Source organism: Schistocerca piceifrons, chromosome 4 (genome assembly GCF_021461385.2).
Source record: "Schistocerca piceifrons isolate TAMUIC-IGC-003096 chromosome 4, iqSchPice1.1, whole genome shotgun sequence".
NCBI lineage: Eukaryota > Metazoa > Arthropoda > Insecta > Orthoptera > Acrididae > Schistocerca > Schistocerca piceifrons.
Window position 1 is genome coordinate 585,546,813 of NC_060141.1, and position 27,884 is coordinate 585,574,696.

The window sequence follows — 27,884 nt, forward strand, 5'->3', positions numbered from 1 at the left end:
ACCACTACCATCTGAGGATGGTCATTACACCTGAAATCGATAGTCTCAGGACAATATTTTTGTGATCATAGACTGGAAATAAAGGGAAAAAAATCCTATATCCATTGATCATCATTTATATAAAAATGACAATGTAACGATTTGTATAGCTTATAGAATGACCAGTAGCAGTGTCTGGAACATGATTTTTAGGGGTTTATGACTAAATGGAGACCCGCTTGTCCATTAAATACACTCACTTGTGGAACACTTATGTGTTCTATACACTTGCTAGAAGTTCCTCCAATCAACTGTTATTTCAACCATTTGGGATCTGTGTTTGAACTAAATTCATGGATCTTTCTAAATTGCACATAATGTGAAGCTCGTGTGAAAGCATCATTTTTGGCACACTACATATGGATTGATCAAACACTTACTCTTTTGTTTGTTGCTGCCAAGCTACAATCATTTAGAATTTCAATACTAATATTACGTTTGTGTATAATGCACTGATACAAATGCTTGTAAAAGTTATTTGTTATCCATGAGACTGAGTGAGTGTTCACCTTCAGACTTTTCATCATTTTTTAGGAAACTGCTACTATGTACCTGTCATTGTGTTCACAGTTCGTCGGCAGTTGCTGTGTAGCACAGAAGGTCCTGCGCTGGGATGTGGGCAATTTCATAACTGCCAACATGGGCTACGGCTTTGGTCTCATGCTGGCTGTGCTCATCTCAGGACCATCTGGTGAGCACCTGCTGCCTGCCTAGGCTTTGCACCCTACTTCTTGCTCTGTCATCTTGGAACCAAGAATGATCTCACTCTTGCAGAATTTTGACCAGGGTATGACACTCTACTGATGAATGCTGTGTGTTCTAGAAACATGAGCAATAAAACTAGGTCGTAGAGCCACATCTCTATCTTCTAATTTTATCAGTCTTTATTGATACTGTCTGCATTGTTGTCTGTGTTTAGAGTACTAAATGATCATTCATTGTGTAGAACACAGTATTTGTCATTTTATCTGATGATTAGCTTAAATCATCTGAAACATGCATGGAGTAAAAGTCAGTCTCATTCCACACTCTATAAATGACTATGAAGTGCATTAGGTATTGTATTTTTTGTAGCATTATATACATATTAGGAAAATGAAAAATGAGTGCCTCTAAAGATGCAGAAATAATATACTTTTATGGAGCATTGATAGAGAGTTGTAAAGGAATGGATTCAAGTTGTCATACTTTGGTCAGAATAGTACATACTGAACATGAAATCATTGATACTGTAACTGTATTTGGGTTGTTGAAAAATGATCTGAATTTCATACTGAATTACTAAAAGTTGAAAAGTTGCAACAAAGATGCCACAGAGTACAGTTTTCACAGTTAGACAAAGATGTGTTATGGGTCTGTGGTGGCTTATTTGTCTTTCCACATCTAGTTGAGCATGTGATGCCAGGTATGTACTATTGTTCATGCAGTTGGTTCAATGAAGATACACATCTATGGAGTGCTGATGAAGGATGATAACAGCATGTAGGTTCACACACTCCAATCAAATGAGCAGCCATTACTGAACATATGACATCACAAGTGAGGAACAGTGTTATAGCTATAGTGTCAGAAAAAATAAATTTCAGCTCACCATAAAGATTACATGACCCATTGAGTTGCAGACAGGCACAGTGAGAAGATACTTACACATTACCTTTCATCTAAAGCCTTCTTCAGAAAAGGAAATACACACACACATTCATTCGCACAGGCAAGCACACCTCACACACACATGTCCACCATCTCCAGCAGTTCTGACAATGCCACATGACAGGTTTTCTCTTGCACTTCAGCAATGTACATCCATATCAGCCCAAAGGGCTGCAGTAATATTGTATGTTTAAGAAGCAGTTCAATTTTCCATCTACACTGTTAGCTTTATAAAATTCTTCCCAGTTTTCTCCCTGGCATTTGTCTCTGAAAACACTGTGTCTGACCCTGTGGTTCATGACTCTGTGGTTCAATAATTTTCTTCCACGATCTGTTGCTAACTAGTCAGTATATTTTATTGTTAACAGTTGACAATTGTGGTCAGATAAATCATCAACTATTGATTTGAAAGCTAAATCACTGCAGGATGTTTGATGTAAACACAAATTGTCAATGGCCTTTGCACTATGTTCTCCAATTCTCATAGAACATTTTGTTGTGAAAAAATGTGAAGGTGATCATCAAAAGCAATAGATACCCTTGACCAGTACTGCCTGACAGAAGATCAACATTTAAAGTGTCCACAAATTATGAGTCTCTCAGATGCTACCCATTCCATACCAAGAAGTCCCTTCCATGCAGCCTAGCCGTGATGTCAAGCATCTCTCTGAGGCCTTTGCATACTGAAATTATCCTTGTAACTTTCTCCAGAAACAGATCTCCCATGCCTTTTATCTGTCACTATACTTCATACATCGAGAGAAGAGCTCTGATAGCTGGCAGCGCAGTTGCTATTATTCAACATGGATGGGCAGGAAGCCAGCAGCGGTCGCCCAGCACTATGGCAATACTGGGGCATTGCCACGGTAACATAAATAAAAGCTCATGTTCTGATGGGCCGTCATGACGCACAAAGCAGGTGCGCCAAGGCCATGTCAACTGTTAGAGCTCTTCTCTCACCCCTATGCACTGTAGCATCCTCTATCCCAAGAAAGACAGGGCCACCTGTGGCAGCAGCCATGTTATCTACAAACTTACATTCAACCACTGTGTCACATTTTATGTGGGCATGACAACTAACAAGCTGTTTGCCCACATAATTACCTACCACCAAACTTTCACCAAGAATCAGATTGACTGAACAGTTACTGAACGTGCTGACCAACACAACATGCTTCACTTCAATGACTTCTTCACAGCCTGTGTCATCTGGATTCTTACCTCTGACACCAGCTTTTCTGAACCACACAGGTGGGAACTCTTTCTACAACATATCCTTCATTCCTTCCCAAATCCCCCCCCCCCCCTCCATCTCCAGCATAACCCCCTGAATCTGCACCTAGAAGCCTTGTCCTGCCCCTGCACACTTCCACAAGCAGCACTACAGCTCCTGTCACCCCTACCCTCTACCCTGCTGTCCCTCACACTATCCCCCCCCCTCCCTCTACCCCCCTCTGCATGCTTTCTCCTTACCCACAATACAAGAAGTAGCGTATGATAGTCATTACATTTGTGTTATATTACTTATAAGAACCTGAGAGCTTTCACTTAAACCCTAAACTTCACCTCTCAGGCTATGAGAGCTGTCAGTGTATCATGCTTCATAATTCCACTGATGTATTTAACCACAGCCACTTTCCCAGCTACATCCTGCATCCCTTAATACCACTCAACAGCATTTCATAATTCCTTTTCATCATAACTCCCTACTACCTTATGTGTTCTTTCAGTTTGCCTTGCACTAGTTCAGTCAGTTATCCTGGGTGGATATTCTGCTGTTGCTCCTACTGTACTCAAGAGACGTGGAGCTGTATAACAATGATGTCATGCTAACAAACACAATCAACTCATCTCTGTGGAAGCCTGATACCTTGCACTGCTGCACAACAAACCACTTACTTGATGTTGACCTCCACTTCAAGAATAGCTACATTAATACCTCCAACCATATCAAACCTACCAGCCACCTACAATACACAACATTGACAGCTGTCACCTGTTCCATACCAGGAAGAACCTTCCATACAACTGAGACACCTGAGGTTGTCACATCTGTAGTGAAAAGTAGTTCCTTTCAAATATGCCAAGGTCTCACTGAGGCCTTTGAAGACTTAAATTATCATCCCAACCTTGTGCAGAAACAGATCTCACATGCTCTGTCTATCCAGTCAATTACCACCTACCTCATACCCACTGTGTGGCCACAAAGCAACACACCTCTTGTGACTCAGTGCTGTACATGACTGGAGAAACCAGGGTTTAAACTACCTCTCATCTTGCCCTGAAATGAGGAATATCCTCCACACTATCCTGCCCGCCCCTCCTACAGTGGTATTCTGTCACCCACCATACCTCTACAATATCCTTATCCATCCTTACTCCCATCCCTGTGCCTCATGTTTCATATTCCTGCAATGGACTTAAATGCTAGATGTGTCATATATCCTCCCACTACCACCTACTACAGTCTTGTCATCTGTCAAAGGCAGGGCTACTTGTGAAAGTGGCCATGTGATCTAAAAACTAAGCTGCAACCAATGTGCCACTTTCTGCCATTGTCTACATGGGCATGACAACTAATAAGCTGACAGTCCATATGAATGGCACCTGCAAAACTGTATCCAAAAGACAGCTGATATGTTGCTGAACATGATGCCAAACATCATGTGCCTCACTTCAATGACTGCTTCACAGCTTGTGCAATCTGGATTTTTCTTATCAACACCAGCTTTTCTGAACTGCGCAGGAGGAAACTCTCCCTAAAACATATCTTTTGTTCCTGTAACACCATGGCCTCAACCTATGCTGGTCCCTATCCCCTTTTCTGCTTCCACTCCAGCGTTATACATGACTTCTACCCCACCAACGCCCTACTAGTCGTTTCCCCTTCTCTACTTCTCTCCTTGCCCCTGTCCCACCATGTCCCTGCATGCTCCCATAGACAGAACAGTATCTTCCCCTACCTTCCCCTGCTATCACACCTTCTCCCCACCCCATGCCACACCTCCTTATCTCCACCACCCTCACCAGCAAATTGCTGCTCACATAAGATACAATCACAATCCACAGTCAGGCCTAGTACCTGGAGACAGTAGCCATGTTTGTGTGAGTTGCACTTGTGTGAATGGGTGTGTGTTTTCTGTTTCAGAAGAAGGATGTTCTTGTCTGAAAGCTTAAATATTAAGCAGTCTTTTTCATTGTGCCTGACTGCGACATAATGTCTCCTCTTTGTGGTGAGAAGGAATCTCTATCATTACCATGTTGTTGAATAATATTATATTCATCTGGTGAGGCAAACTCAAATTACTCTGTCATGTTAGGATGTTTTTTGATAGTAATTATGAAACATTAAAAATAATTAATACTTTCAGCAATGACTAAGTAAGGATTGTGCCATTCCTTGCCATCTTTATATGTTTACAGTCTCAGTAATGGTACTCAGCCTCTGACACTAACAGTGGTACTAGTTTGAATTGAATTGAATTTTATTTGATCCTGTAAGATTACATCGTGTACAGTAAATGTACGTGTAATATAGGACATGTCAAAGTATTAAAATTCTTTATCAATTATTTTTCTACACCTTTAGCTTACATTTTTACTTCACTGATAATGAGTAACAATATATACAAATTTAATGGCATAAGTATTCTGCAACACTGTAAAACTCTTTTTCAATGAGATAGTCTTTAAGTTTCTTTGTAAATTCATTGTGAAGTACACTATCTTGCAGGGTTTTGGGCAGACTTCTTAGTAGTCTGATACTAGAGTACTGGGGTCCTTTTTCTAGCATTGCCAGTCGGTGGGGTATGCTCCGTACTTCATTCTTCTTTCTTGTATTGTGGGTGTGTACACTAGCACTTGTAATCCAGTCCTCACTACCTTTTGTGATGTACATTATTGTTTTGTATATATATAATGATGAAAAAGTTAAGATACCTAAATTCTTGAAACAGTTTCTGCATGTTTCAGAGGTCTTTCTTCTTAAAATGGTCCTAATTGCTTTTTTTTGTAATGTGAACATTTGTTTTGTCTCTTGTTTGTTTGAGTTTCCCCACACCGTCACTCCATACTGTAAGTATGGCTCGAAAAGTCCATGATACACTGTACACAGAAGGTTCTTGTCTGAATACTGTGATAGCTGCATCATTAAGAATATGACAGAGCTCAGTTTCTTACAGACATTATTAATATGTTTTTTCCATTTCAGTTCATTATCCACAAGAATACCTAAGAATCTAGCAGATTCTACTTCTTCCAGCCTTGTTCCGTCAACCTCTAAATCCATGTCTACAGCCTTTTCCTTGTTTTTAAACACTGCATACATAGTCTTTTTTAGATTTATAACCAGTTCATTTTCCAACAGCCATTGAGCTGTGACATTTGCAGATATGTATGCTCTTCTCTCAAGCTGTTCCATATTTTGGTCACTATTTAGTATTGTCATGTCATCAGCATACAATATTTTCTTTTCTTCCTCCTCAACACCTATATCATTAACAAATACATTAAATAACAATGGCCCCATTACCGAACCCTGCAGCACTCCATATTTGATGGATTTGGTTTCTGATTGGTATGAGTTTCCTAATGATACATACTGCTTGCGGTTGCACAAGTATGATTTTATCCATTCACCTGGTTGCCCCCGAATGCCATAGTTGCTTAATTTTTGTATCAGCATTTCATGGTCAATGGTGTCAAATGCCTTTGAAAGATCCAGAAACATTGCAGAGACAACCTTTTTCTCATCTAAGGACTGTAAAATGTATTCTGTTAGACTGACAATTGCTGATTCTGTAGATTTACCCTTTCTGAAACCATGTTGTGAGATCATGAGAATGTTATGTTTGTCCAAATAGTTAACTAATCTGGTATACATAAGCATTTCTAGGATTTTTGAGAAACCTGATATCAGTGAAACTGGTCTATAGTTGTTGGGATCATCCTTACACCCTTTCTTGTACACTGGCACTACCTTCGTTATCTTCAGTTTTTCTGGAAAAATTGCATCTCTGAAAGAACAGTTTGCTATGTTCAGCAGTGGTGTTATTATCTCCTCACATACCAGCTTTATTACATGATTTGATATTTCATCATCACCAGCTGATTTCTTGGACTTCAGTTTCTGTATAGTTTTCCGCAATTCATGTTCCGTGACTGGTCTTAAGAACATAGTACTGCATGATCTTTTTGGTACCTTAATACCCTTCTGTTTTTGACTATTTCTTTCCAATTTTAGGTTTTCTACTACACTGATATAGTTATTATTCAGTATGTTTGCTATTTCCATACCATCTGTGACCACTGTGTTGTCTACTTTAATTGACCTAATACCTTCTTCTTTGTTTGACCCATCTTTTTCCTTTCTTTCAGCATTGATTGCATTCCAAGCTGCCTTTGCCTTGTTTTTTGAGTTCGCTTCTCTTATTGTTTTTCTATACTTCTTTTTTAATATTTTATAGTTTTCAGCTTCGCCCATCCGTCTCACATCCTGAAGCTTCCTTCGCTGTTCTAGTATTTCACTCGTAATCCACTGTGTTTGATCTTGATGCCTTTCTTGTCTCTTTACTTTGTGAAATGCTACATTAAAATGGTACTTAATTGTTGAAATAAATGCATCATATTTTTCATTTACACTCTGGGCCTGTAGGATTTCATTCCAGGTTTCCTTACTTAACATTGTTCTAAAGATGTTGATATTTTGTTCACTGATGATCCTAATTTCTTTGGTTGTTTGTTTTGTTTCTGATACTGTGTCATTACTTCTGCAAAAGCTGATTAGTTGTCCATGATGATCAGATATTTCTGTCTGAACTACATGTGACTCATAGTTACACATATTAGTAATAATGTTGTCAATAATTGTCTCACTTTGTGAAGTCACTCTTGTTGGTGCAGTTATTGTCACTTTCATGTCATGCTGTATTAACAATTCTTCAAAATCCTGTCTTATTTTTGTGTCTTTTCCCATGTCAATGTTGAAGTCTCCACATATAATAAGATTTCTCTTCATATTCATTCTCAATAAGCTAGCAACTCTTTTTAGAAAGATGCTAATATTGCCACATGGTGACCTGTACACACAAAACACTCTAAAATCCTCTGCCACTATACCAGTAACTTCAAAGTCTTTTTCTCTAGCTATGGGAAATGTAGCAGCTTCACTGTTTACATTCTTTGAAAGAGTACCTGTTTTAATATATATACAAACGCCACCACCCTTATATTTAGATCTGCAGAAGTAACTAGCTAGTTTGTAGTCCTTTACTGCCACATTATGTATTTTACTTTCAGTTAGTCCATGTTCACTTATGCATAATATGTCTGGTCTTACTTCACTCAGGAGTACTTCTGCTTCTAATTTTTTGTTACCAAAGTATTGAATATTTTGATGAAGTACTTTTATGTAATTTTTATTTTGTTGGTTTACATGTTGTGAGCTGTATTCTGGGGCAAATTCTTTAGTATCGTCTTTTTTTGTATGGTGCTTATATTTTTCTTTTCCAGCTGGAGTGTATGATTTTTCATCCCCTTCAGGCCATATTAGTTTCCCTTGCATCTAATGATTTTGCAGACATCTGCAAACATTCTGCTGAACGTTACAGACCCCAGTCTATTTAAATGCAAGCCATCCTTTGCTAGTGAGTTTTTACATAGGAATTTGTTTGGGTCTATAAAAATTGCCCCAAGACGATCACATTGTTCTTTAAGAGCACAGTTTATTTTGGCGATATATTTTTCACTCACCAACCTTCTGTTTATGATTCCGCTAAGTATCAGACGAGATCCTGCATACATATTTCTTGCAGTACGAATCATGTTTCTTGTTTCGCTTGCCATTTCTTCCTCACTGCTGCTCCTTAACGAATTCGTCCCAACATGTATAAACACCCCATTATAGTTATGTCTGGTTTCAGAATCTGGTTCTGTAGTACCTTGTCTTGCATTTACCATATTTTTAAAATGTTTACCGAGTTGATGCGTTCTAATACCAGGTCGTACGTCGATCTTGCAAATGGGGGCAGCGATATTCTTCAGCAGCGAATCGCCGATTATTAAAAAGTCATTTTCCTTTTGTTGCGTATCTGTCGCCTTGTTTTTCCTTTTGCTGTATGTCACCACCTTCCATTTATATTTATCTTCCGGTTTTTGGCTTACTGAGTTTACCGAGACATCAACGGGAACACTTGAAATGTTGTTTTTAAAGTACGATCGGTCATTCGTATTTTCGCGATCTTCTTGCTTTTCCGTTTGATGGCTTTTACACACACAGGACTTCTTTTCTTGTATTAATGTATCGTTTTCTTTCTTGATGGTTGAAAGTTCGGTTTTTAATGCCTCAATGTCACTTCGTAGTAACTTTATAATTTCGTTTTTTGTATCAACTGCACTTACAAGATCGGCCGTTTCATCACGTAAACAACCGTGACATGTCCACGGAAAATCATCGCTGACGAACTTTAGATTTACTTTCGCGCACTTTTCGTGTAACCAGAAGTTGCATTTGATACACAGAATACCCTTCATCACACGCTTTTTACATTCTCTACACGAAGAACTGTTCATTTTTTGCCTTTTTAACGAGAGAGAAGCGTCACTACACTTTCTTATCGGCGCCATCTTGTCAGGATCAGTAAAATATCCTTGACCTGAGTGTCATGTCAGACTAAGGCCACTCAATCAATTAGGCACATAAAGTGACACTTTAAACAACTTCTTGTTGTCAAAATTAGTTTTCTGTTTACACTGTCTGTGGAATAGAGTAATGGACAAGGAGCCTTTGCTTTGGCTAGAGACAAACAGACAGAGAAAAAGAGACTATGTATGTGTGTGTACATACATGCTTTCATCAATAACTTACATAGTTGTCCTGGACACCAGAGTATGTTTGGTCATCAGTGAAGGTTAATCCTTTTTTTAATTGAAAAGTAATTTATGTTAATATATGCAACATTTAATTGTTTGCTGAAGATTTTTCATTGACTAAAATTTTGATTTATTCACCTTTGAGCATTTTACATGCAAGCTGTTTCACCCAATAAATAATTCGGTAAACAACAATAACTACAATAATAATTGCCAAAATATACTGGTGTGCAAACTTTAAGGACAAAAGTAAATTTCACATGATGTGTCACACTTAAGTAACATAGGTCAGTGAAACAATATAATGAAAAAGTTGGTTGCTGCTCCCCATACAGAGGAGATGATGAATCACAGAAAGGCACAGCAATCAGAAAGTCAGCGTTTGGCCAGGAAGGCCTTTTTCAAAAATAAAAGAAACACACACATGCATGCTAACACAACTCACACACACATGACCACAGTCTGTGGTAGCTGAAGCCAGACTGTGAGCAGCAGCACATTATAAGAGACAACCAGGTGGGTGTAAGGAGGATGCTGAGAACGGGAGGGAGAGGGATACAAAATAAACTGCAACCACTGTGCTGCATTGTATGTGGACATGGCAACCAACAATTGTCTGTTTGTATGAGTGGCCTCTGACAAACTGGGCAAGAAACAACTGGACCACCCTGTTGCTGAGCACACCACCCAGCATGATATCCTTCATTTCAGCGAGTGCTTCACAGCCTGTTCCATCTGGATCCTTCCCACCAACACCACCTTTTCTGAATTGCGCAGGTTGGAACTCTCCCTGCAATGTATCCTTCGTTCCTGTAACCCTCCTGGGCTCAACCTTTGTAGTCATTGTCCTTAGCCACCTAGCCCCTTCCCTATTTGCATTCCACCACTACACAGCCCTCTATTTCACCAATGCATGCTGTCTTTTACTTCTCTCCTTGTGTGCTTCTCCCCACCTCTCTCTCCCCTGACCTTCATCTAACCTCCCGACTGCCCTACTCTGCACCTCGTCCCTTCAAACTGTCAGCAGCACTTTACCGTCCACCACCCCTACCCTGATATCCCTCCACCTTCCCGCCCCAGCCTCCTCCTTACTCCCACTCGGTTGCCTTCCTATAATGCGCTGCTGCTCAGTGTCTGGCTCCAGCTGCCAAAGACTGGGGGTTGTGTGTGTGTAAGTTGCATTTGCATGAGTGTGTGTGTATGTTGTCTGGTTTTAACTAAGGCCTTGTTGGCCGAAAGCTAATTTTCCAACAGTGTTTTTGTTATGCCTTTCTGCGACTCAGCATCTCCACCATATGGTGAGTAGCAACTATCCTTTTCATTAGATTGTTACATTCCATCCTGGATTTTCCATTGTTTGATAGGTCAATCAAACTTGGACCATACATAGAAAGAACTGATACAGTACGGCACAGAAGGTAACTTAAATGTGCAATGAGATGAATGGAACTGACACTTTTATTCAAAGACAATAATTACACTGAAGTCACCATGATTTATGACAGTGGACTGTACAAAAGGTGGAACGTGGTTTTTGATAGGGTGTGCTATCACCAAGGACAGTAGTGCATACTCTGCAATGTGCTCCCGTGCTGGGCACGAGGTTAAAGTAAGTTCTTCTGGTAGGGCATTTCATGCCTCCACCAGCATGATTGACAAATGCTTGTCGGTCATTGGTGCATGTGGACACGCTTCAATACATCTCCCCAATACACCCCACATGTGCTTGATGGGGTTTAATGGAGGGAAACAGACAGGCCAGTCCATTCACTGAATATCTTCTCATTCCGAGGACTCCACCTGCCTAGTTCGATGTGGTCATGCATTGTCATCGATAAAAATGAAGTCAGGGCTGAATGCACCACTGGAACGAGGAAGGAATACAGTGTCACAATAATGTTGTGTGATGAGTGTATCTTGTTCAATGATTTGGAGGTCATTACACCCAAGCAACATTATGCCTCCCCACACAATAACACTTGGACCACCAAAATGATCACAAGTGACAGTGTTCCTGGGTGCATTATTTGCTCCCACCTCTCACCATATGGGACAGAGTTACAGAATAAGTTGTATATATAGAACTTTCCCAGCATTTTAACAGAATAAGTTCAATTCAGAGTTCTCTCCATCTCCTGCATGTAAAGTTGACTAATTTGACGTGATATATTAGATCCAGGTCCAAATTGACAACCTCATTTTGTGGTAGACAACAATTTTTGTCTATTTATAGATATTTTTCATTTTTATACTGTGGGTATTCTACCCTTACATTATAATTGTCCAAGCACGGTATTTCTGCATACGTGAATACATGTCACAGATATATATAACAGGAATAACAAGAGACATGTAATATAGACTGTTTGGCTGACCTCTCAGTTCCACACTTAGATTGTAAGACAGTTGTGTCCAGTGTGAGCAAGAAATGTCACCATTTAACATTTTACAGCAGTAACATACATGACAACCTGTCTACTGTGATGTATGCCAGATTTCATATTACATCATATTAACATAAACATATATATAATTAGATTTTAATCATCATTATTTTGTATGCTTTCTAGCTGAACATCAATTTGAACATCACAAAGAATTTATAGTTAACATGCAGGCGGGAATTTAAGGAGATGGGTCCTGGATAAACTGAAAGAACCAGAGGTTGTAGAGAGTTTCAGGGAGAGCATAAGGGAACAATTGACAGGAATGGGGGAAAGAAATACAGTAGAAGAAGAATGGGTAGCTCTGAGGGATGAAGTAGAGAAGGCAGCAGAGGATCAAGTAGGTAAAAAGACAAGGGCTAGTAGAAATCCTTGGGTGACAGAAGAAATATTGAATTTAATTGATGAAAGGAGAAAATATAAAAATGCAGTAAATGAAGCAGGCAAAAAGGAATACAAACGTCTCAAAAATGAGATCGACAGGAAGTGCAAAATGGCTAAGCAGGGATGGCTAGAGGACAAATGTAAGGATGCAGAGGCTTGTCTCACTAGGGGTAAGATAGATACTGCCTACAGGAAAATTAAAGAGACCTTTCGAGAGAAGAGAACCACTTGTATGAATATCAAGAGCTCAGATGGCAACCCAGTTCTAAGCAAAGAAGGGAAGGCAGAAAGGTGGAAGGAGTATATAGAGGGTTTATACAAGGGCGATGTACTTGAGGACAATATTATGGAAATGGAAGAGGACATAGATGAAGATGAAATGGGAGATAAGATACTGCGTGAAGAGTTTGACAGAGCACTGAAAGACCTGAGTCGAAACAAGGCCCTGGGAGTAGACAACATTCCATTAGAACTACTGATGGCCTTGGGAGAGCCAGTCATGACAAAACTCTACCATCTGGTGAGCAAGATGTATGAGACAGGCGATATACCAACAGACTTCAAGAAGAATATAATAATTCCAATCCCAAAGAAAGCAGGTGTTGACAGATGTGAAAATTACCGAACTATCAGTTTAATAAGTCACAGCTGCAAAATACTAACGCGAATTCTTTACAGCCGAATGGAAAAACTGGTAGAAGCGGACCTCGGGGAAGATCAGTTTGGATTCCGTAGAAATGTTGGAACACGTGAGGCAATACTAACCTTACGACTTATCTTAGAAGAAAGATTAAGAAAAGGCAAACCTACGTTTCTAGCATTTGTAGACTTAGAGAAAGCTTTTGACAACGTTAACTGGAATACTCTCTTTCAAATTCTGAAGGTGGCAGGGGTAAAATACAGGGAGCGAAAGGCTATTTACAATTTGTACAGAAACCAGATGGCAGTTATAAGAGTCGAGGGGCATGAAAGGGAAGCAGTGGTTGGGAAAGGAGTGAGACAGGGTTGTAGCCTGTCCCCGATGTTATTCAATCTGTATATTGAGCAAGCAGTAAAGGAAACAAAAGAAAAGTTCGGAGTAGGTATTAAAATTCATGGAGAAGAAGTAAAAACTTTGAGGTTCACCAGTGACATTGTAATTCTGTCAGAGACAGCAAAGGACTTGGAAGAGCAGTTGAACGGAATGGACAGTGTCTTGAAAGGAGGGTATAAGATGAACATCGGCAAAAGCAAAGCAAGGATAATGGAATGTAGTCAAATTAAATCGGGTGATGCTGAGGGGATTAGATTAGGAAATGAGACACTTAAAATAGTAAAGGAGTTTTGCTATTTAGGGAGTAAAATAACTGATGATGGTCGAAGTAGAGAGGATATAAAATGTAGACTGACAATGGCAAGGAAATCGTTTCTGAAGAAGAGAAATTTGTTAACATCGAGTATAGATTTAAGTGTCAGGAAGTCGTTTATGAAAGTATTTGTATGGAGTGTAGCCATGTATGGAAGTGAAACATGGACGATAACCAGTTTAGACAAGAAGAGAATAGAAGCTTTCAAAATGTGGTGCTACAGAAGAATGCTGAAGATAAGGTGGGTAGATCACATAACTAATGAGGAGGTATTGAATAGGATTGGGGAGAAGAGAAGTTTGTGGCACAACTTGACTAGAAGAAGGGATCGGTTGGTAGGACATGTTTTGAGGCATCAAGGGATCACAAATTTAGCATTGGAGGGCAGCGTGGAGGGTAAAAATCGTAGAGGGAGACCAAGAGATGAATACACTAAGCAGATTCAGAAGGATGTAGGTTGCAGTAGGTACTGGGAGATGAAGAAGCTTGCACAGGATAGAGTAGCATGGAGAGCTGCATCAAACCAGTCTCAGGACTGAAGACCACAACAACAACATGCATGTCATTGAGATATACATAATATCCAAGTAAACTTACGTTTTTGCTGTCATGAATTCATTGTTATACACACTGGACTCGCATTTGGGAGGACGACAGTTCAATTCTGCGTCCAGCCATCCTGATGATTTAGGTTTTCCATGATTTCCCTAAATCGCTCCAGGCAAATGCCAGGATGGTTCCTTTGAACGGGCACGGCCGACTTCCTTCGCCGTCCTTTCGTAAACTGATGAGATCGATGACCTCGCTGTCTGGTCTCCTCCCCCAAACAACCCAACCCTAACCCCAACATTGTTATAGGGTAGATATCAATATGCATACGACAGTTTGTTGTCCTCTGTGTCAGATGCCACTGACAGTGGGTTGCCCTTTAACAAATATTTACAAGCTACAGAATGCCAAGCATTCAAGATTTTTAATAAGAATTTGTTACTGATGCAGCTTCTCAGCTGGTACAGCAGGCAGATCATACATGGTACTACACTATCCAGTCATTTCACTGTGACCTCTGTCAAAAATCTGAATAACCATCTTTTGCAGTGCAGGCCACTGCAAGATGTGCAGGAAGAGAGTTAGTGAGGTTCTGGAAGGCACCAACAGGGATGTTGAGCCATGCCAGGTCCAATGCCATAGCCAGCTGCTCTGATTTCTCAGTTGAGGATCCACGGCATGAACAGCCTGATTGAGGTGGTCCCACAGCTTCATGACAGGGTTTAAATCTGGGGAGTTTGGTGGTCGGGAGAGTACAGTAAACTCATCCTGGTGCTCTTTGAACCACACATGTACACTGTGAGCTGTGCGACATGTTGCATTGTCCTGCTGGTAGATACTGCATACAGAGGTGGACATGGTCCCCAAGGATAGATGCATATTTGTATTGGTCCATTATGCTTTCCGGAATGACAGGATTACTCAGGGAATGCCATGAAACAATCCCCAGACCATAGTGTTCTCTCCCCAGATCCTCCTGACTATTGTTTTGGGGTAATTTCTTTCAGTCCAGTGGAGTGTAAAACGTGATTCATCTGAAAAGGCCGTCTGTCATCACTCAGTGAACATCCAGTTGCAGTATTGTCATGAAAATTCCAGTCTTCATCACCAGTGAACAGCAATCAGCATGAGTGCATGAATTAGGCACCTACTGAGGAGGCCCAAAAGCAGCAGTGCTCACTGAACAGTCATAGAGGGGTCACTGTTGGTAGCCCTTGGTTCATCTGGGCAGTCAGTTGCTCAATTGCTGCACATCTGTTTTCCCATGCACGTCTTCGCAATCATCTTTCACTCCTGCCATCTGTGGCTCATGGTGCACCACAGTTGCCTCAGTACTGGTTTTGGTCAGCACCATTTTGCCATGCATGGCATGCTTTAACCATGACAGCACACAAACAGTTTACAACCTTAGCCATTTAGGAAATACATCCACCCTTATTCTGAAAGCCTCTTGGATGTTAGATAAATCACTCCGTTTCTGCAATACAGCAATGTATGTTTTTCACCTTCGTCAACATGCTTTATATATACTCAATTATTAGTGCTGCCATCTGTGAATGGTTATGGCAAGTTGACGCTGTACATTAATGTGACTGGACCATATATGTCACACAAATGGTTGGCCTATGTAAAATCATTATAGTTTTGCTATTCTATTATTGTAACTGGCAACATTTAGATGGAATGTAATATCTTCATTTTTAATCTCACTCCAGGCAGTCAGTAGTTTTACTCCTGATGATGACAGCAGAGCTAGCCATTGAAAACTCAAGAATTTTATTGGAATTGACGTGGCTTGAAAACAAGATGATTTTATCCAGTCATGCCACCGCAAAAGATTCTGAGGGCACATCTCGCTTGTCTGTAGTACATTTACCTGAAACCAATTGGTACATCTCTCCGTCAATGCTCTACACTATATTGCACATTTTCAAAGTTGGTACCAGTTACAATGATTGTTGTGTCATCCCTGTATAACACTGTGTCATGTGAAATAATTGTGAATAAGTCATTCATATACATGATGAATAGAAAAGATCCAAGAATAGATTTCGTTGGCATGCCCAATGTAACTAGAAGAAAGTCTGACTTTTGAATATTTGTATTTGCTAATTGTTTCCTATTGTTTAAGTGATATTACATTGGGCACAGAGCATTCTGTCATATCTGGAGAGGTGGATTTTCCTTGTAATAAAGGTGTGGGGCATCATACCAAATGCATTTGCAAGATAAAACAATGCTGGACAAATGTTTCCCTTTATTTCCAAAACAGGTGTACACCTTTTTGCCATGTCTCGACAAGCTTGCCTGTAGAAATTCCGAAACATAAACTCGTACTGAGAGAAGCTAAGTATATTATTATAATCTATGGAAAGTTCTGGTTGAGAATAACAAATTATTTAGGAACAAAGGAGATGACTCACATAAAGGCAGAAGCACCGCGTCATGACAGATACACACACAGAAGGTACAGAACTTTACTTTGCCAGCTTTCACAATGGAATTCCTTTCTCAAGCTGCACGCGTGCGCGCGCGCACACACACACACACACACACACACACACTCACACTCACACTCACACTCACACTCACACTCACGTGCACATGCCTGTCTCTCTACATTGTGCTCATTCGCCTGCAAGCTCTCCAGCTCTTTCCTGGCCCATGGTGAGTGTACTGGGGTGAGGTGGGGTTGCAGTGTGGGGTGGGATGAGGGATGGAGAGAGGCAGGAGGCAGGGAGGGGTTTGGGGGGGAAGGGGCTCATGGCAGAGTGGGGAGCTGTCTGTGGGCTAGCTAGAGGTGCAGGTAGAGGGGGCATGTGGTAGAATACTGAGCACTCGATTTCACAGACTGGGGATTGCTGGGGGTTGGAAGGACAGTGTTACCTTAGGTTTAGGCCAGCGGGGTTACAGGAGCAAAGGATGTGCTATAAGGATAGCTCCCATCTGCACAGCTCAGAAAAGCTGGTGATGGTGGGGAGGATCCAGATGGCATGGGTCATGAAGGAGCCATTGAAATCTCACATGTTGTGCTCTGCTGCATGTTATGCCATTGGGTGGTCTACTTTGTTTTGGCAATAGTTTGACAGACCCAACCACAAAGAAGCATACCTCTTGTGGCCCAATACCACCCGGGAGTGGAATGACTGAACCATGTCCTTCATCAGGGCTGTGACTATCTATCAACATGCTCTGAAATGAGGGACATCCTACCCACAATCCATCAAGTGCTCAGCCGTCTTCCATGTTCCTCCTACAGTTGGGAAAGGAATTCCATTCCAAAAGCTAGCAAAGTAAAGCTCTGTACCTTTTGTGTGTGTGTATCTGTCGACGAAGCAGTGCTTCTGCCTTTAGATGAGTCGTCTCCTTTATTCTAAATAAATGAAATGAGTGAATGGCATTGTTGGCTGGGAGGCCCCTATTCAGGGAAGTTCGGCTGCCAAGTGCAAGTCTTATTTCATTCGATGCCACATTGGGTGCCTTGTGTGCCAGTGATGAGGATGAAATGATGATGATAACACAACACCCAGTCCTCAAGCAGTGAAAAATCTCCAACCCGACAAGGAATCGAACCCGGGCCCACTTGAATGAGAGTCAAGCACGTTACCACCCAGCTAATCAAGTGGACTATTCTAAATAATAAGTATATTATTAGATTCAAAATAAACTTTTAGTTTTATATATGCAGTATTCTATTTTTATTATATTATAGATAAAGTATAGTATAGTAATGTAATGAAATGAAAAGGATAGATTGCTTCTCACCACATGGAGGAGGCATTGAGTCACCGATAGACACAAGGAGAAAGAACTGTTGTATATCTGTGACTCAACACCTCTTCTATACGGTGATTAGCAACCTATGCTTTCCATATTACTGTTATCCCATCCTTTTTTTCTTATGAAGTGATTTGACTTCAGATATTTTCAAACATTCATATTAATCAGTTATTCCTGACAGGTATCAACATATGCACAGTATCACACATTAAAAATAACTTTCTAAATGGGAACTGGGCTTCTGGTGTATCTCATATCTGTAGGCTTTAACTTATTCTGAGTGAGTAGCTCTATAGTTCACTGACAGCCCATGCAAACTTGGACACATCTAGCTAGAGTCATCAATCCAAGGATATTCCACACAAAGGGGTCTAAAATATGTCCCTTTGTAATTGCTAACTATGTCAGTTATCAAGCCCTGGACATTCTTGCAGTTATCTGACTGTGGAGAGAAGTTGGAACTATTACGATCACAAAATTTGTAACTTTCACAGAGCATCTAGCCTCTGCTAAGAGTAAATAAACTGTCTCATCCTCATAAAGATTCTAAATAGCCAATGAATGAGGACTACTCAGCCCTAAACTTCTATACATAATAATAAAGCTTCTCCAATAAAAGTGATGCACCAATCGAAAGTCACAAATTATAGGTATAACACGTGACATATTTTCTTCCAATTCTATACATATCTAATGTCATTTGTGTCCAAGCTGTCATAAAGTCATGTGCATACATTAAAGACAACATGAATCAAAACTGGCTAGGTTCAGATCAGTTTGCAGTACAGAACAGAACTCAGAATATAATTAATCTATCAGCACTTTGTGCCACTGCTATTATTAGAATTCTGACACATTATTGTCACACTGTTGGTTACTAGTAGCTGACTCCTCAGTCCACAGCTGTGTCAGTGGCAGCAGTGCCCAGTTAGTTACATTATTCATTCTGCAACGTTTTTTAACTCCATTAATACATATAAAATGCCCCAAGCTGGATGGCTGTTGTTCTCTCAGCAGTCTTTTTATTCAGCATTGCCAGGGAACTAGATTGTGTGGTTGGCTGTTAAAATAAATTAGGACTGTTGCATAGGTGAACAGTCTGGAAAAATACTGCACAAATATCTAGACTAAAAGGATTTCAAAATGACACAAAGATTATCAATCAAGAGAACTGAATGTAAAATTGTGCATTTCGAGAAAAATTGCAGAAAAGTCATATATTATAACTTCAATTTCAATTAGCTAATTACTCATCTTGCACAGATACCTGGTTGTAAAGATCATCCAAAAAGGTGTTCAGTAAAATATTCATTAACTTTTAACCACAGCCCCTTTCTTCTTATTGGCTCTATAGTAGTACAATATTAGCTTATAATGATCAAGGTGAATCTCTTAAATTTCAGTGATTTCCATCTGATGTTCAGTTATGCACAACAATTCTGCAAAAATTCCATCTATCTTCTCATTTTCCTGAATAGACATGAGAAATTCATCCTTTTTATGTATGATGCTTTTGATATTTTGATGGAAGACACTAAATGCATTTCCTTTAAAATTAGTAGTTTTGTCAGAGATGCAGTACCGTACTTTGTTTTTCTACTAGATGTTTCAACTGTTACTATAATTATTCTGCAGTTCTGATTTTGAATTAATTTACTCTGAAAACTGTGTAGGGAAGGTAGGAAATCACAATGCTACAAAGAATACTGCTTCACTGCTCAAAGAAAGAGCTGTAAGAATAATATGTGGTGCTCATCCATGATTGTCTTGTATATATCTGTTTAAGGAATTAGGCATTGTGACTGCTGGTTCACAGAATATTTATTCCCAGGTGAAGTTTGTAGTAAATAATCTACCACAATTCAAAAAGAACAATGCTGTACATAATTACAATATCAAAAGAAAAAAATGACATTCATTACTCCATTGTGTTTAGCACAAAAAGGTGCACAATGCTGCCACCACAATTTTTGATCATGTGTCCAGTGATATAAAATGTCTGTCAGACAACAAAGTTAAATCTGAAAACAAAATGAAAAAGTTTCTCCTTGACAATACTTTCTATTCCATAGAAGAATTTCTAATTTTGTAATGTGTAAATTGTCATGGGTAGAAATTATTAACTCACAACAGTGCTAAAACAAACATAAATTTAGTTTGTAGATCACCATCTAGCCATATTTACATATGAATGTGTAATGTAAATGTAAAATGACTTGTCCCACATCATTTCAATTGATTGTACAAATGATCCACAGAATATGAAACTAACTAACTATCTAACTTGGGTCAGATTGGATGCCTCTGACAATCAGGCATGCAAGTAGCCTCAAACTAAAATCATGCTGTGCAAGATGTAGCCAAATGATGGGGAAGGTATCAATCAAATCTCAAATCTATGTATGCCCCCCCCCCCCTTTCTCTCTCTCTCCTTTTTTTTCAACCTGTGTGTGAACACATTCCATAGAAAACTTCATCAAGAGCTTATCATGCCACTAAAAGAATGGCACTGTATTCACACTAGTGTTTTTCCTTCTCATATCATTCAGTAAGTCTGCCCTGTCCCAGGGTTCTGGGTGACTTTTCTATAACTCATCCCATTTCCTAAGCCTCACCTCCTTTCCCTGCATCCCTCTTCCTTTCCTTTCAACCCTTTCACCAGAAGTAGGAGCCACTGGCTCTGAAAGCTTGTACATTTTCATAACTATTATGTATGTTTTCTCTTACCATCTCTTGGTGAGTATATGTTTTTCCTATCCTCTAATATAACACTAGTGTGTGTAGCATTTACAGCAGTGTGCATGATGTCCACCTAAGCTGTATAAATAAGGTTACAGTCAAAACTATTAGAGTTAACCCCTACTATTACATTATCTTCTTTTCCAAAATAATTTGGTAAAGAACTTAAATCATGGGTGACACTGCTGAGCCCTGAATTTCACTTGAAAACACTAGTTAGTTACTAATCATTTCACACAGAGATCTGTATCAATTTCCAACAGTCCCTTTGCCATGGGTGTCATCCATCTGATGTAGCAATTAGGTGTCATTATCTAGTAATTTGTAGGTCTGAGATCCAGTTCTCCATCTTGTTAGTACCTGAATTAAATATTTGTGAGTACTGAAAAATTCACCATTTGAAGAGCCCTTCCTAATGAAATATTGCATTGTTCAAGAAACTTTGATATTGCGTCCATAATAAAGTTTAATTCCATATGTGGTTTTGTTGTATTCATTTAATAAAGTCATTTTTTGGTGTTAATTGGTGTTGTTCATTAAGTACACTCTTAATTTCAGTACAGGGTTTTACAACTAATTTTAAAAGCTTCAAAATTATGTTTTAAGGTGATAGTAGTCACATCATTTCACTAAATTTCATTTCATTTCATTCCGATATATGTTAATGTCCAATTAATTTGTAGTAAGAATAACACTTATTTTGTATTATTTTTCAGGCTCACATCTGAATCCAGCAGTGACATTAGCATTTTGTGTCATTGGTAAAAAGCCATGGAAGGATTGTCTACATTATTTTCCAGCACAGTACCTTGGTTGCTTTTTAGGTGCAGCATTTGCATATATTGTGTACCTTGGTAAATGAATGTTGGATTTATATTTATTTGATAATAAACTGACCAGTAGCTTCAGACAGTACATATTGCATGAATCTGTAAATTTTACATCATAATTCAAACAAATTTGAACTTTTTAACTACTGAAAAACAAATACTTAGAATGTATTACACACTTATAACTTCAGAAGATAATCCTGAGATGTAAATGTAAGAGACAGGTTCTTGATATCCAATCCACAACAATATCTGTATCATTATAACACTGATTTAATATAATATATTACATATTGTAGTACCAGTCATGGGCAGTTAACTTTGTAGTATTTGATAACAAGAGTAGCAAGTACTAGTAAGAGTGCCAATGGGTAATATATTTGTCAATTCTATATGAGTGTCAAGACCCACACTATACTATACATGCTGCTTAAACATACGGGACAATAAATATTTTAAAACTTGATATGAAAAATTAGTAACTGCTCATACATAATAAAGAAACAGATAAATGGCACTTAATATGAAAATTTTTAGACATAATGAAGCAGTGTTCAAGGGGTGTCATGGGGGTAGAAGGCTCTTTGACATATTCATACTGCTGATACAACATGGTACACATTGGTATTTTTTCCATTTCATGAATAATATGTATGAAGTTAAATAATTAGCAAAGTCATTCCTCTAAGTTACAAATGTTTCTCTATAGAATTACATATAAAAAACAAGCAGTTTATTTATATCAATAATTGATTTTTTATGTTGGAAGACAATGTCTCTCCACCCCTCCCCCAACCCCCTTCCAAAAAATGGGAGCTGGAACAAAACTTTAAATGGATGTTAATGGAAATTCACCACACCTTGCAGTTTTTAACAAAGTGCATAGAGTAAATGCAATTCTTTTATTTGTTTATCCAGCCTCAGGCCTCATAGTCATACCTCTTAGTTCTGGATGGAAGGATCTTTTAGTTTTATGTTTGTGCACACATTAGTTAAACATGAAATACCATTGAAAGTATTGGGTATCAATGTTCTAAGCTTCTTTTACTGAGTAGATTCAAGCCAGGATGAAAGCAGTATTTATGTGAAAGAAAATTTACAGTATGAGGTATTGACGTGTGTTTGCTAGTTAAGTGTGAAAGAGTGTCCAAAGTCTCACCAGTTGCATCAGTATGATATCTGGAAAAAAACTGTGACATTTCAGTTTTATAGATCTCAAAGTATACATAACTATCTTTTTCAGACCTTAGCTGTAGGACAATCCAACACTATTGGGAAATCATTGGTACTCTGTGGAAATTTTAATGCTGATTTTTTGAATAGAAAACTTAATAATGTCTTTTCAACAGTATACTTAGGTACATTGGTAATGTTATTACATTATTTAAAAGGCAGTGCATGGACATTATTAAAAGTTTTACATTCATTTTATTATCTTGATTTTTCTATGAATAGCCACTATACTTACTATGCAAACTGATCTTTTAAGCTGTAACATTCAGTTCATTCATTAATTCATGCATCATGTTCATTAAACCCTATCTTGCAAGGGTATCTACAGAGGTGTGGAATGAGTAATGTTATACAATAATAGGCAGAAGTGACCATTGCAGGTTGCTCCAGTAAAGTATTTTAAGAACAAATTATGATTAGCGCTAATCCAGTCAAACTTATAATCACACATGTTTGGATCCTGTGTTTTCAGGTAATATTAGGGAGACTTAATTAAATTTGGTGGCCAGTGAGTTGAAGTTTGTTTCATCTGTATCACTTTTACTGTAATCAGGGAGTTGAGTATCATGTGACTTTTTGAGTTTATTCATTTTGTACCTTATGATGCTCCAGATTGTCTTTCCTTTCTTCTCAAAATTTTTAATTTTCCTGCAAAGTATGCGATTATCGCTGTTTTGGTGACAGAATGAAGAATTTTCCAACACTACATGTAGTGTGTCTTTAAGTCTCGATCAGAGCTATTCTTCTGATTAAAACAGTCTCTCTCTCTCTCTCTCTCCCTAGCACTAGAAGCTTTGATTCAAGACAGCACATTGCAATGCAAAATAGGTATAGTGGTGTAAGCGTATTATATAAAATAAGGTAAAGGCGACCACTTACCTATAGAGGACTGGTCCAGGGTGCACAGAAACACGTAATAGAAACAGTTATCACTAGCTTTATAGCACTAATGTTAACTGTATTCTTGTATGTGTTTCTGTATGCCTCTCACCAATCCTGTATAGGCAAGTGGCTGTCTGTACTTTGTTTTGTCTATTTTTCCATCCAGGAAATTCCATTAGGGCTATACATTGTAAGCACATTTTTAGAAAAAAATTAAATTTCTTTATATCCTTAGTAAACTTATTTCCATTTTTCTTCCTGTAAATTCTCCCTGAATAGTGTAACTGAGGTAGCATTTACAATTATGTGAATTTTTATATTTCTTTCTGTAGATAAACCTGGTTGATGGGACATTCTGCTGCTGCCATTTGATCATTATGGTCAGATAAACCATTTCTTATAGAGTTTGCAATTTTATTATGAATGACAGTTCAATTTAGAAATAAATTATGAATCACTGTTGCAGTTTGTTTGTCTGTTTTCGTTGGGAATGTTACTGTAGGGTCAAACCAAAGTTGGACATCTGTAACTCTAGGTGACCTCAATCAGAACTGTCTGAGGTCAAATCGGTATTGAAATCCCTTCGTGCAGTTACATCTCGTGCTATTTCTTCTATGTCTTATCCTTATCATCATTAACTGATAGTTGCCTGTATAACGCTGTAAGAACTGCTATCTTCAATTTCCAAGTATATCACTGAAATGCTGCACTCAAAGAACTCTTCAATGAAGTACTCATTAAGATCTGTGGCTTGTGACATTATTCCACTCTTTGTGTGTGTAAGCACTCCCATAGTGATCTACTGCATTCCTAACTGTACTGCTGCCAACTGCAGCTCTCAAATGTTCTAATTCTGCTAGTGATACTACCATATCAGCTTCAAGTTTTAAGAACAGTTGCTCTTTCTTCATAATCATGGAGTGATTGCACAACTATTACAGTGCCAAAGACTCATTCATCAATGAAAACTTGTGATAATGTGAGTACTGCTTTATTTAATCAAAAATGACTGAGTTATGATACGTATTTTATGGAAGGAACATATGTTTGTGAAATGATACCGAATTAGATACATGTTAGTAAATATTTTTCTATTGCTATGGCACTACCCTGTATTTTAGTTAAAAGTTTTAAATCTCAAGTGTAAGTGACTGAAAGTAACAGGGACTGAAAGTAGCATCAACAGGTCATCAGGGGTAACAGAGTTGAACTGCACATTTACATTGAAATTCAAGTGTCTTAATTGTGGGCAAATGGGACATGTACAAAGACAGTGTTTCTAATTATGGAACCCACAGCCCAACTGGAGTGACAGGAGTCACCAACAATTTGGTAGAAATGGCAGTAGAGGAGGTTTTGGTGTATGGCAAGGTTACTGGGATAATGGTAGAGGTTGTCCAGGGAATAGGAAGGGCCTGTTAAACTAAGAAGGGAGCTGCAGGGCCACCGACAGGAGTGCCCAGTAGGAATAAGTTCAGTTAGAATGAGTGCAGAGGCAGAATGTGCCATAATAGGTGTTGTGGATGGAAGAGAGAGTAGAGTATTGCTGGGGTATGAGCCACTGGGCCTACCACAATATGATTTATGTGGGGTAGAGGATAATAATATACAACCATTGTGGTAAGTAGTGGTGAATATTTCAGTTGGGACAATCAAGTTAAGCCAATGTGTGGAAGTGGTGTGTCATGTAAGCTAGGAGTATGGTGTGATCCTAGGGTTAGATTTTCTGCATCAACATCATGCCATAACTGACCTTCATTTATGTATAGTGGAACTGAGTGGGAATACATTCCAAGTGGGGGAAACTGTTGTCAATGTTAATCTGCTGCAAGGAGTGTCTAGTACACAGGACAGTCCAGTTAAACTGTGAGCAATAGCAATAAAGCTTGATTCACATGACTGTGTGTCGAAAGGCATTGGAAAATCACTAAGGTTGAATGTAGAACCAAAATTAACAGTACGTGTGGTATGTGTAATAGAACCATTGAGGGAGCAGGGGGTGCGGGTGGGGAGGGGGGAGGGGGGTAGTGAAGTACCAGACACAGCATGTTCTTAGGTGAAACGTAATATTGTACACATACAGGCAAGGAATGGAGGAAAAGTGGTGGCCGTCAATGTGGATAATCTTGGTTCCAAAGATGGAAAGTTGTTGAAGGGAACTTTATTACTTACACTGAAGATTCCAGATGAGAAAGATTGCCACACAGGAGGTGTGAGTTATAAGGGAGCACAGGATGCTGCTAGGACAGCATTTCATGACAAGTTGAAGCATCTGAAAGGAGCAGAAAGAGCACAGTTGGAGGACCTGTTGCTAGAATTTCAGGATCTGCTTTTTCTGAGAGGGCTGTTGCTTGTCATGCCAGTAACACAACACATGATTCCAAACAGAAAATGAAGTACTGGAATACCAAAAATCATATAGAATGCCAAGGTCATTGCAACCAGTTCTAGAAGAATTAATAGATCAATAATTATAGGACAGAATAATAGAAAAAGTTATAGTGCCTGGCAGGCAGGAATTGTAATTGTACCTAAGAAGTCTATGGACAGTTTGCAGAAGTATCAGTTTTGTTGCGATTATTTCTATTTGAATAACAAGACTACAAAAGATGCATACCCTACTCTAAATATCGTGGAGACCATAGATAATCTAGGCAAAAGCAAGTGTTTCGCGACATTGGATGGAAAGAGCAGATACCATAAGGGAGAAGCGGCTCCTGAAGACAAACCAAAACCCGCTTTTTTAGCAAATGGGTGTCATTACTGATATAGGAGGATGCCTTTTGGGTTCAAAAATGTGCCAGTGACATTTTCAACAGTTGTTGAATGGAGTACTGGGGGAATTGAAATCACATCAGTGCTTATTATGTCTTGATGAGATAATCATCCATTCATTAGATATGCAGGAACATAGACAACATATAAAAGAAGTATTCGGCAGACTACAGGTAGCACGTTGCACACTCAACACTGAAAAATGTTGCTTTGTGCTGGAGGAATTTAACTATTTGGGCCACATCATAGGTAAGGGTGGTGTAATGACTGATCCAAGGTTGCTGCAAGCAGTGCAAGATTTTCCAGTATCACAAACTACTAGGGAGTTACAATCTTTCCTCAGTCTCACAAATTATTGTAGGAGGTTCATGAAGGGATTTGCTTACATGATTGATGAAGAAAAGGGTTAAGTTTGTGTGGTTGTCGGTATGTCAGGGAGCATTTGGCAAATTAAGGAATGTGTTGACATCCAGTCCAGTTTTGATGTTTCCAGACTTCCAGAAAGAATTTATATTGTCATGCGAAGCATAAAACTATGCCCTTTTCAGCTGGGAGGTCGATGGACAAGAAAATTCTGTTGCCTTTGCATCAGGACAATTGAGCACCACAGAAAGAAATTACTCTATGAGAGAGAGAGAGAGAGAGAGAGAGAGAGAGAGAGAGAGAGAGATGCTTAATCTGGTATACAGAGTAACGTACTTTTGATGTTATTGGTATGGGAGGAAGTTTAAGGTGATACCAGACCATGCAACTTTAAAGTTGTTACTAGTTATGAAGGACCTATCTAGTAGGTTAATGAAATGGGCATTGAAACTCAGTGAATTTAACTATGAAGTAATCCACAAGCTGGGAAGCAGACACAGAAATGCGGACAGGCTAAGCGGAAAGACAGCTGAAATGCAAGCATTGGTGAGCAGCACATAACACTGATGAGTAATGTTGGCAGTATAAGAAACAGCAGCAATTTGGAATGTATGACAGAGTATTGTGCAGAGAGACAAAATTAGGAGCAAGAGTAGTGATGCTGGCCAAGCTAAAACTGGAAGCATTACATGGGATGCATGATATTTTCTCAGGCCATAGTGGATGCAGGACAGCAAATAGAAGGGTGGCAAAAAGGTATTGGTGGAATGGAAGGGAGGGTGATGTGGATCACTATGTCAAGAATTGTGAGGATTGTGCACAGAGGGCCAATTTGAGTCAGAAGCATGTATTGTTACAAAGATTGCCAGAAGCAACAGAACCTTTTAGTTACTTTGGGGATGACATGGTAGGACCATTCAGCTGAACACCAGTGGGGTATCATTTTGTGCTGATGACAACAGATCATTTTTCTCGTTATGTCGAGATGATGCCAATGCCGG

General features: G+C 39.1%; 1 protein-coding gene across 1 annotated transcript in view; it reads left to right on the plus strand.

Moving 5' to 3' along the window:
* LOC124796268 (aquaporin-9-like) overlaps positions 1–27,884 on the plus strand; it is a 230,896-nt gene that overhangs the window by 88,704 nt on the left and 114,308 nt on the right. The window contains exons 2-3 of the mRNA XM_047260381.1: positions 610–730; positions 21,517–21,654. Coding sequence (XP_047116337.1) covers positions 610–730; positions 21,517–21,654 — 259 coding nt within the window. The remainder of the gene's footprint in view (positions 1–609; positions 731–21,516; positions 21,655–27,884) is intronic.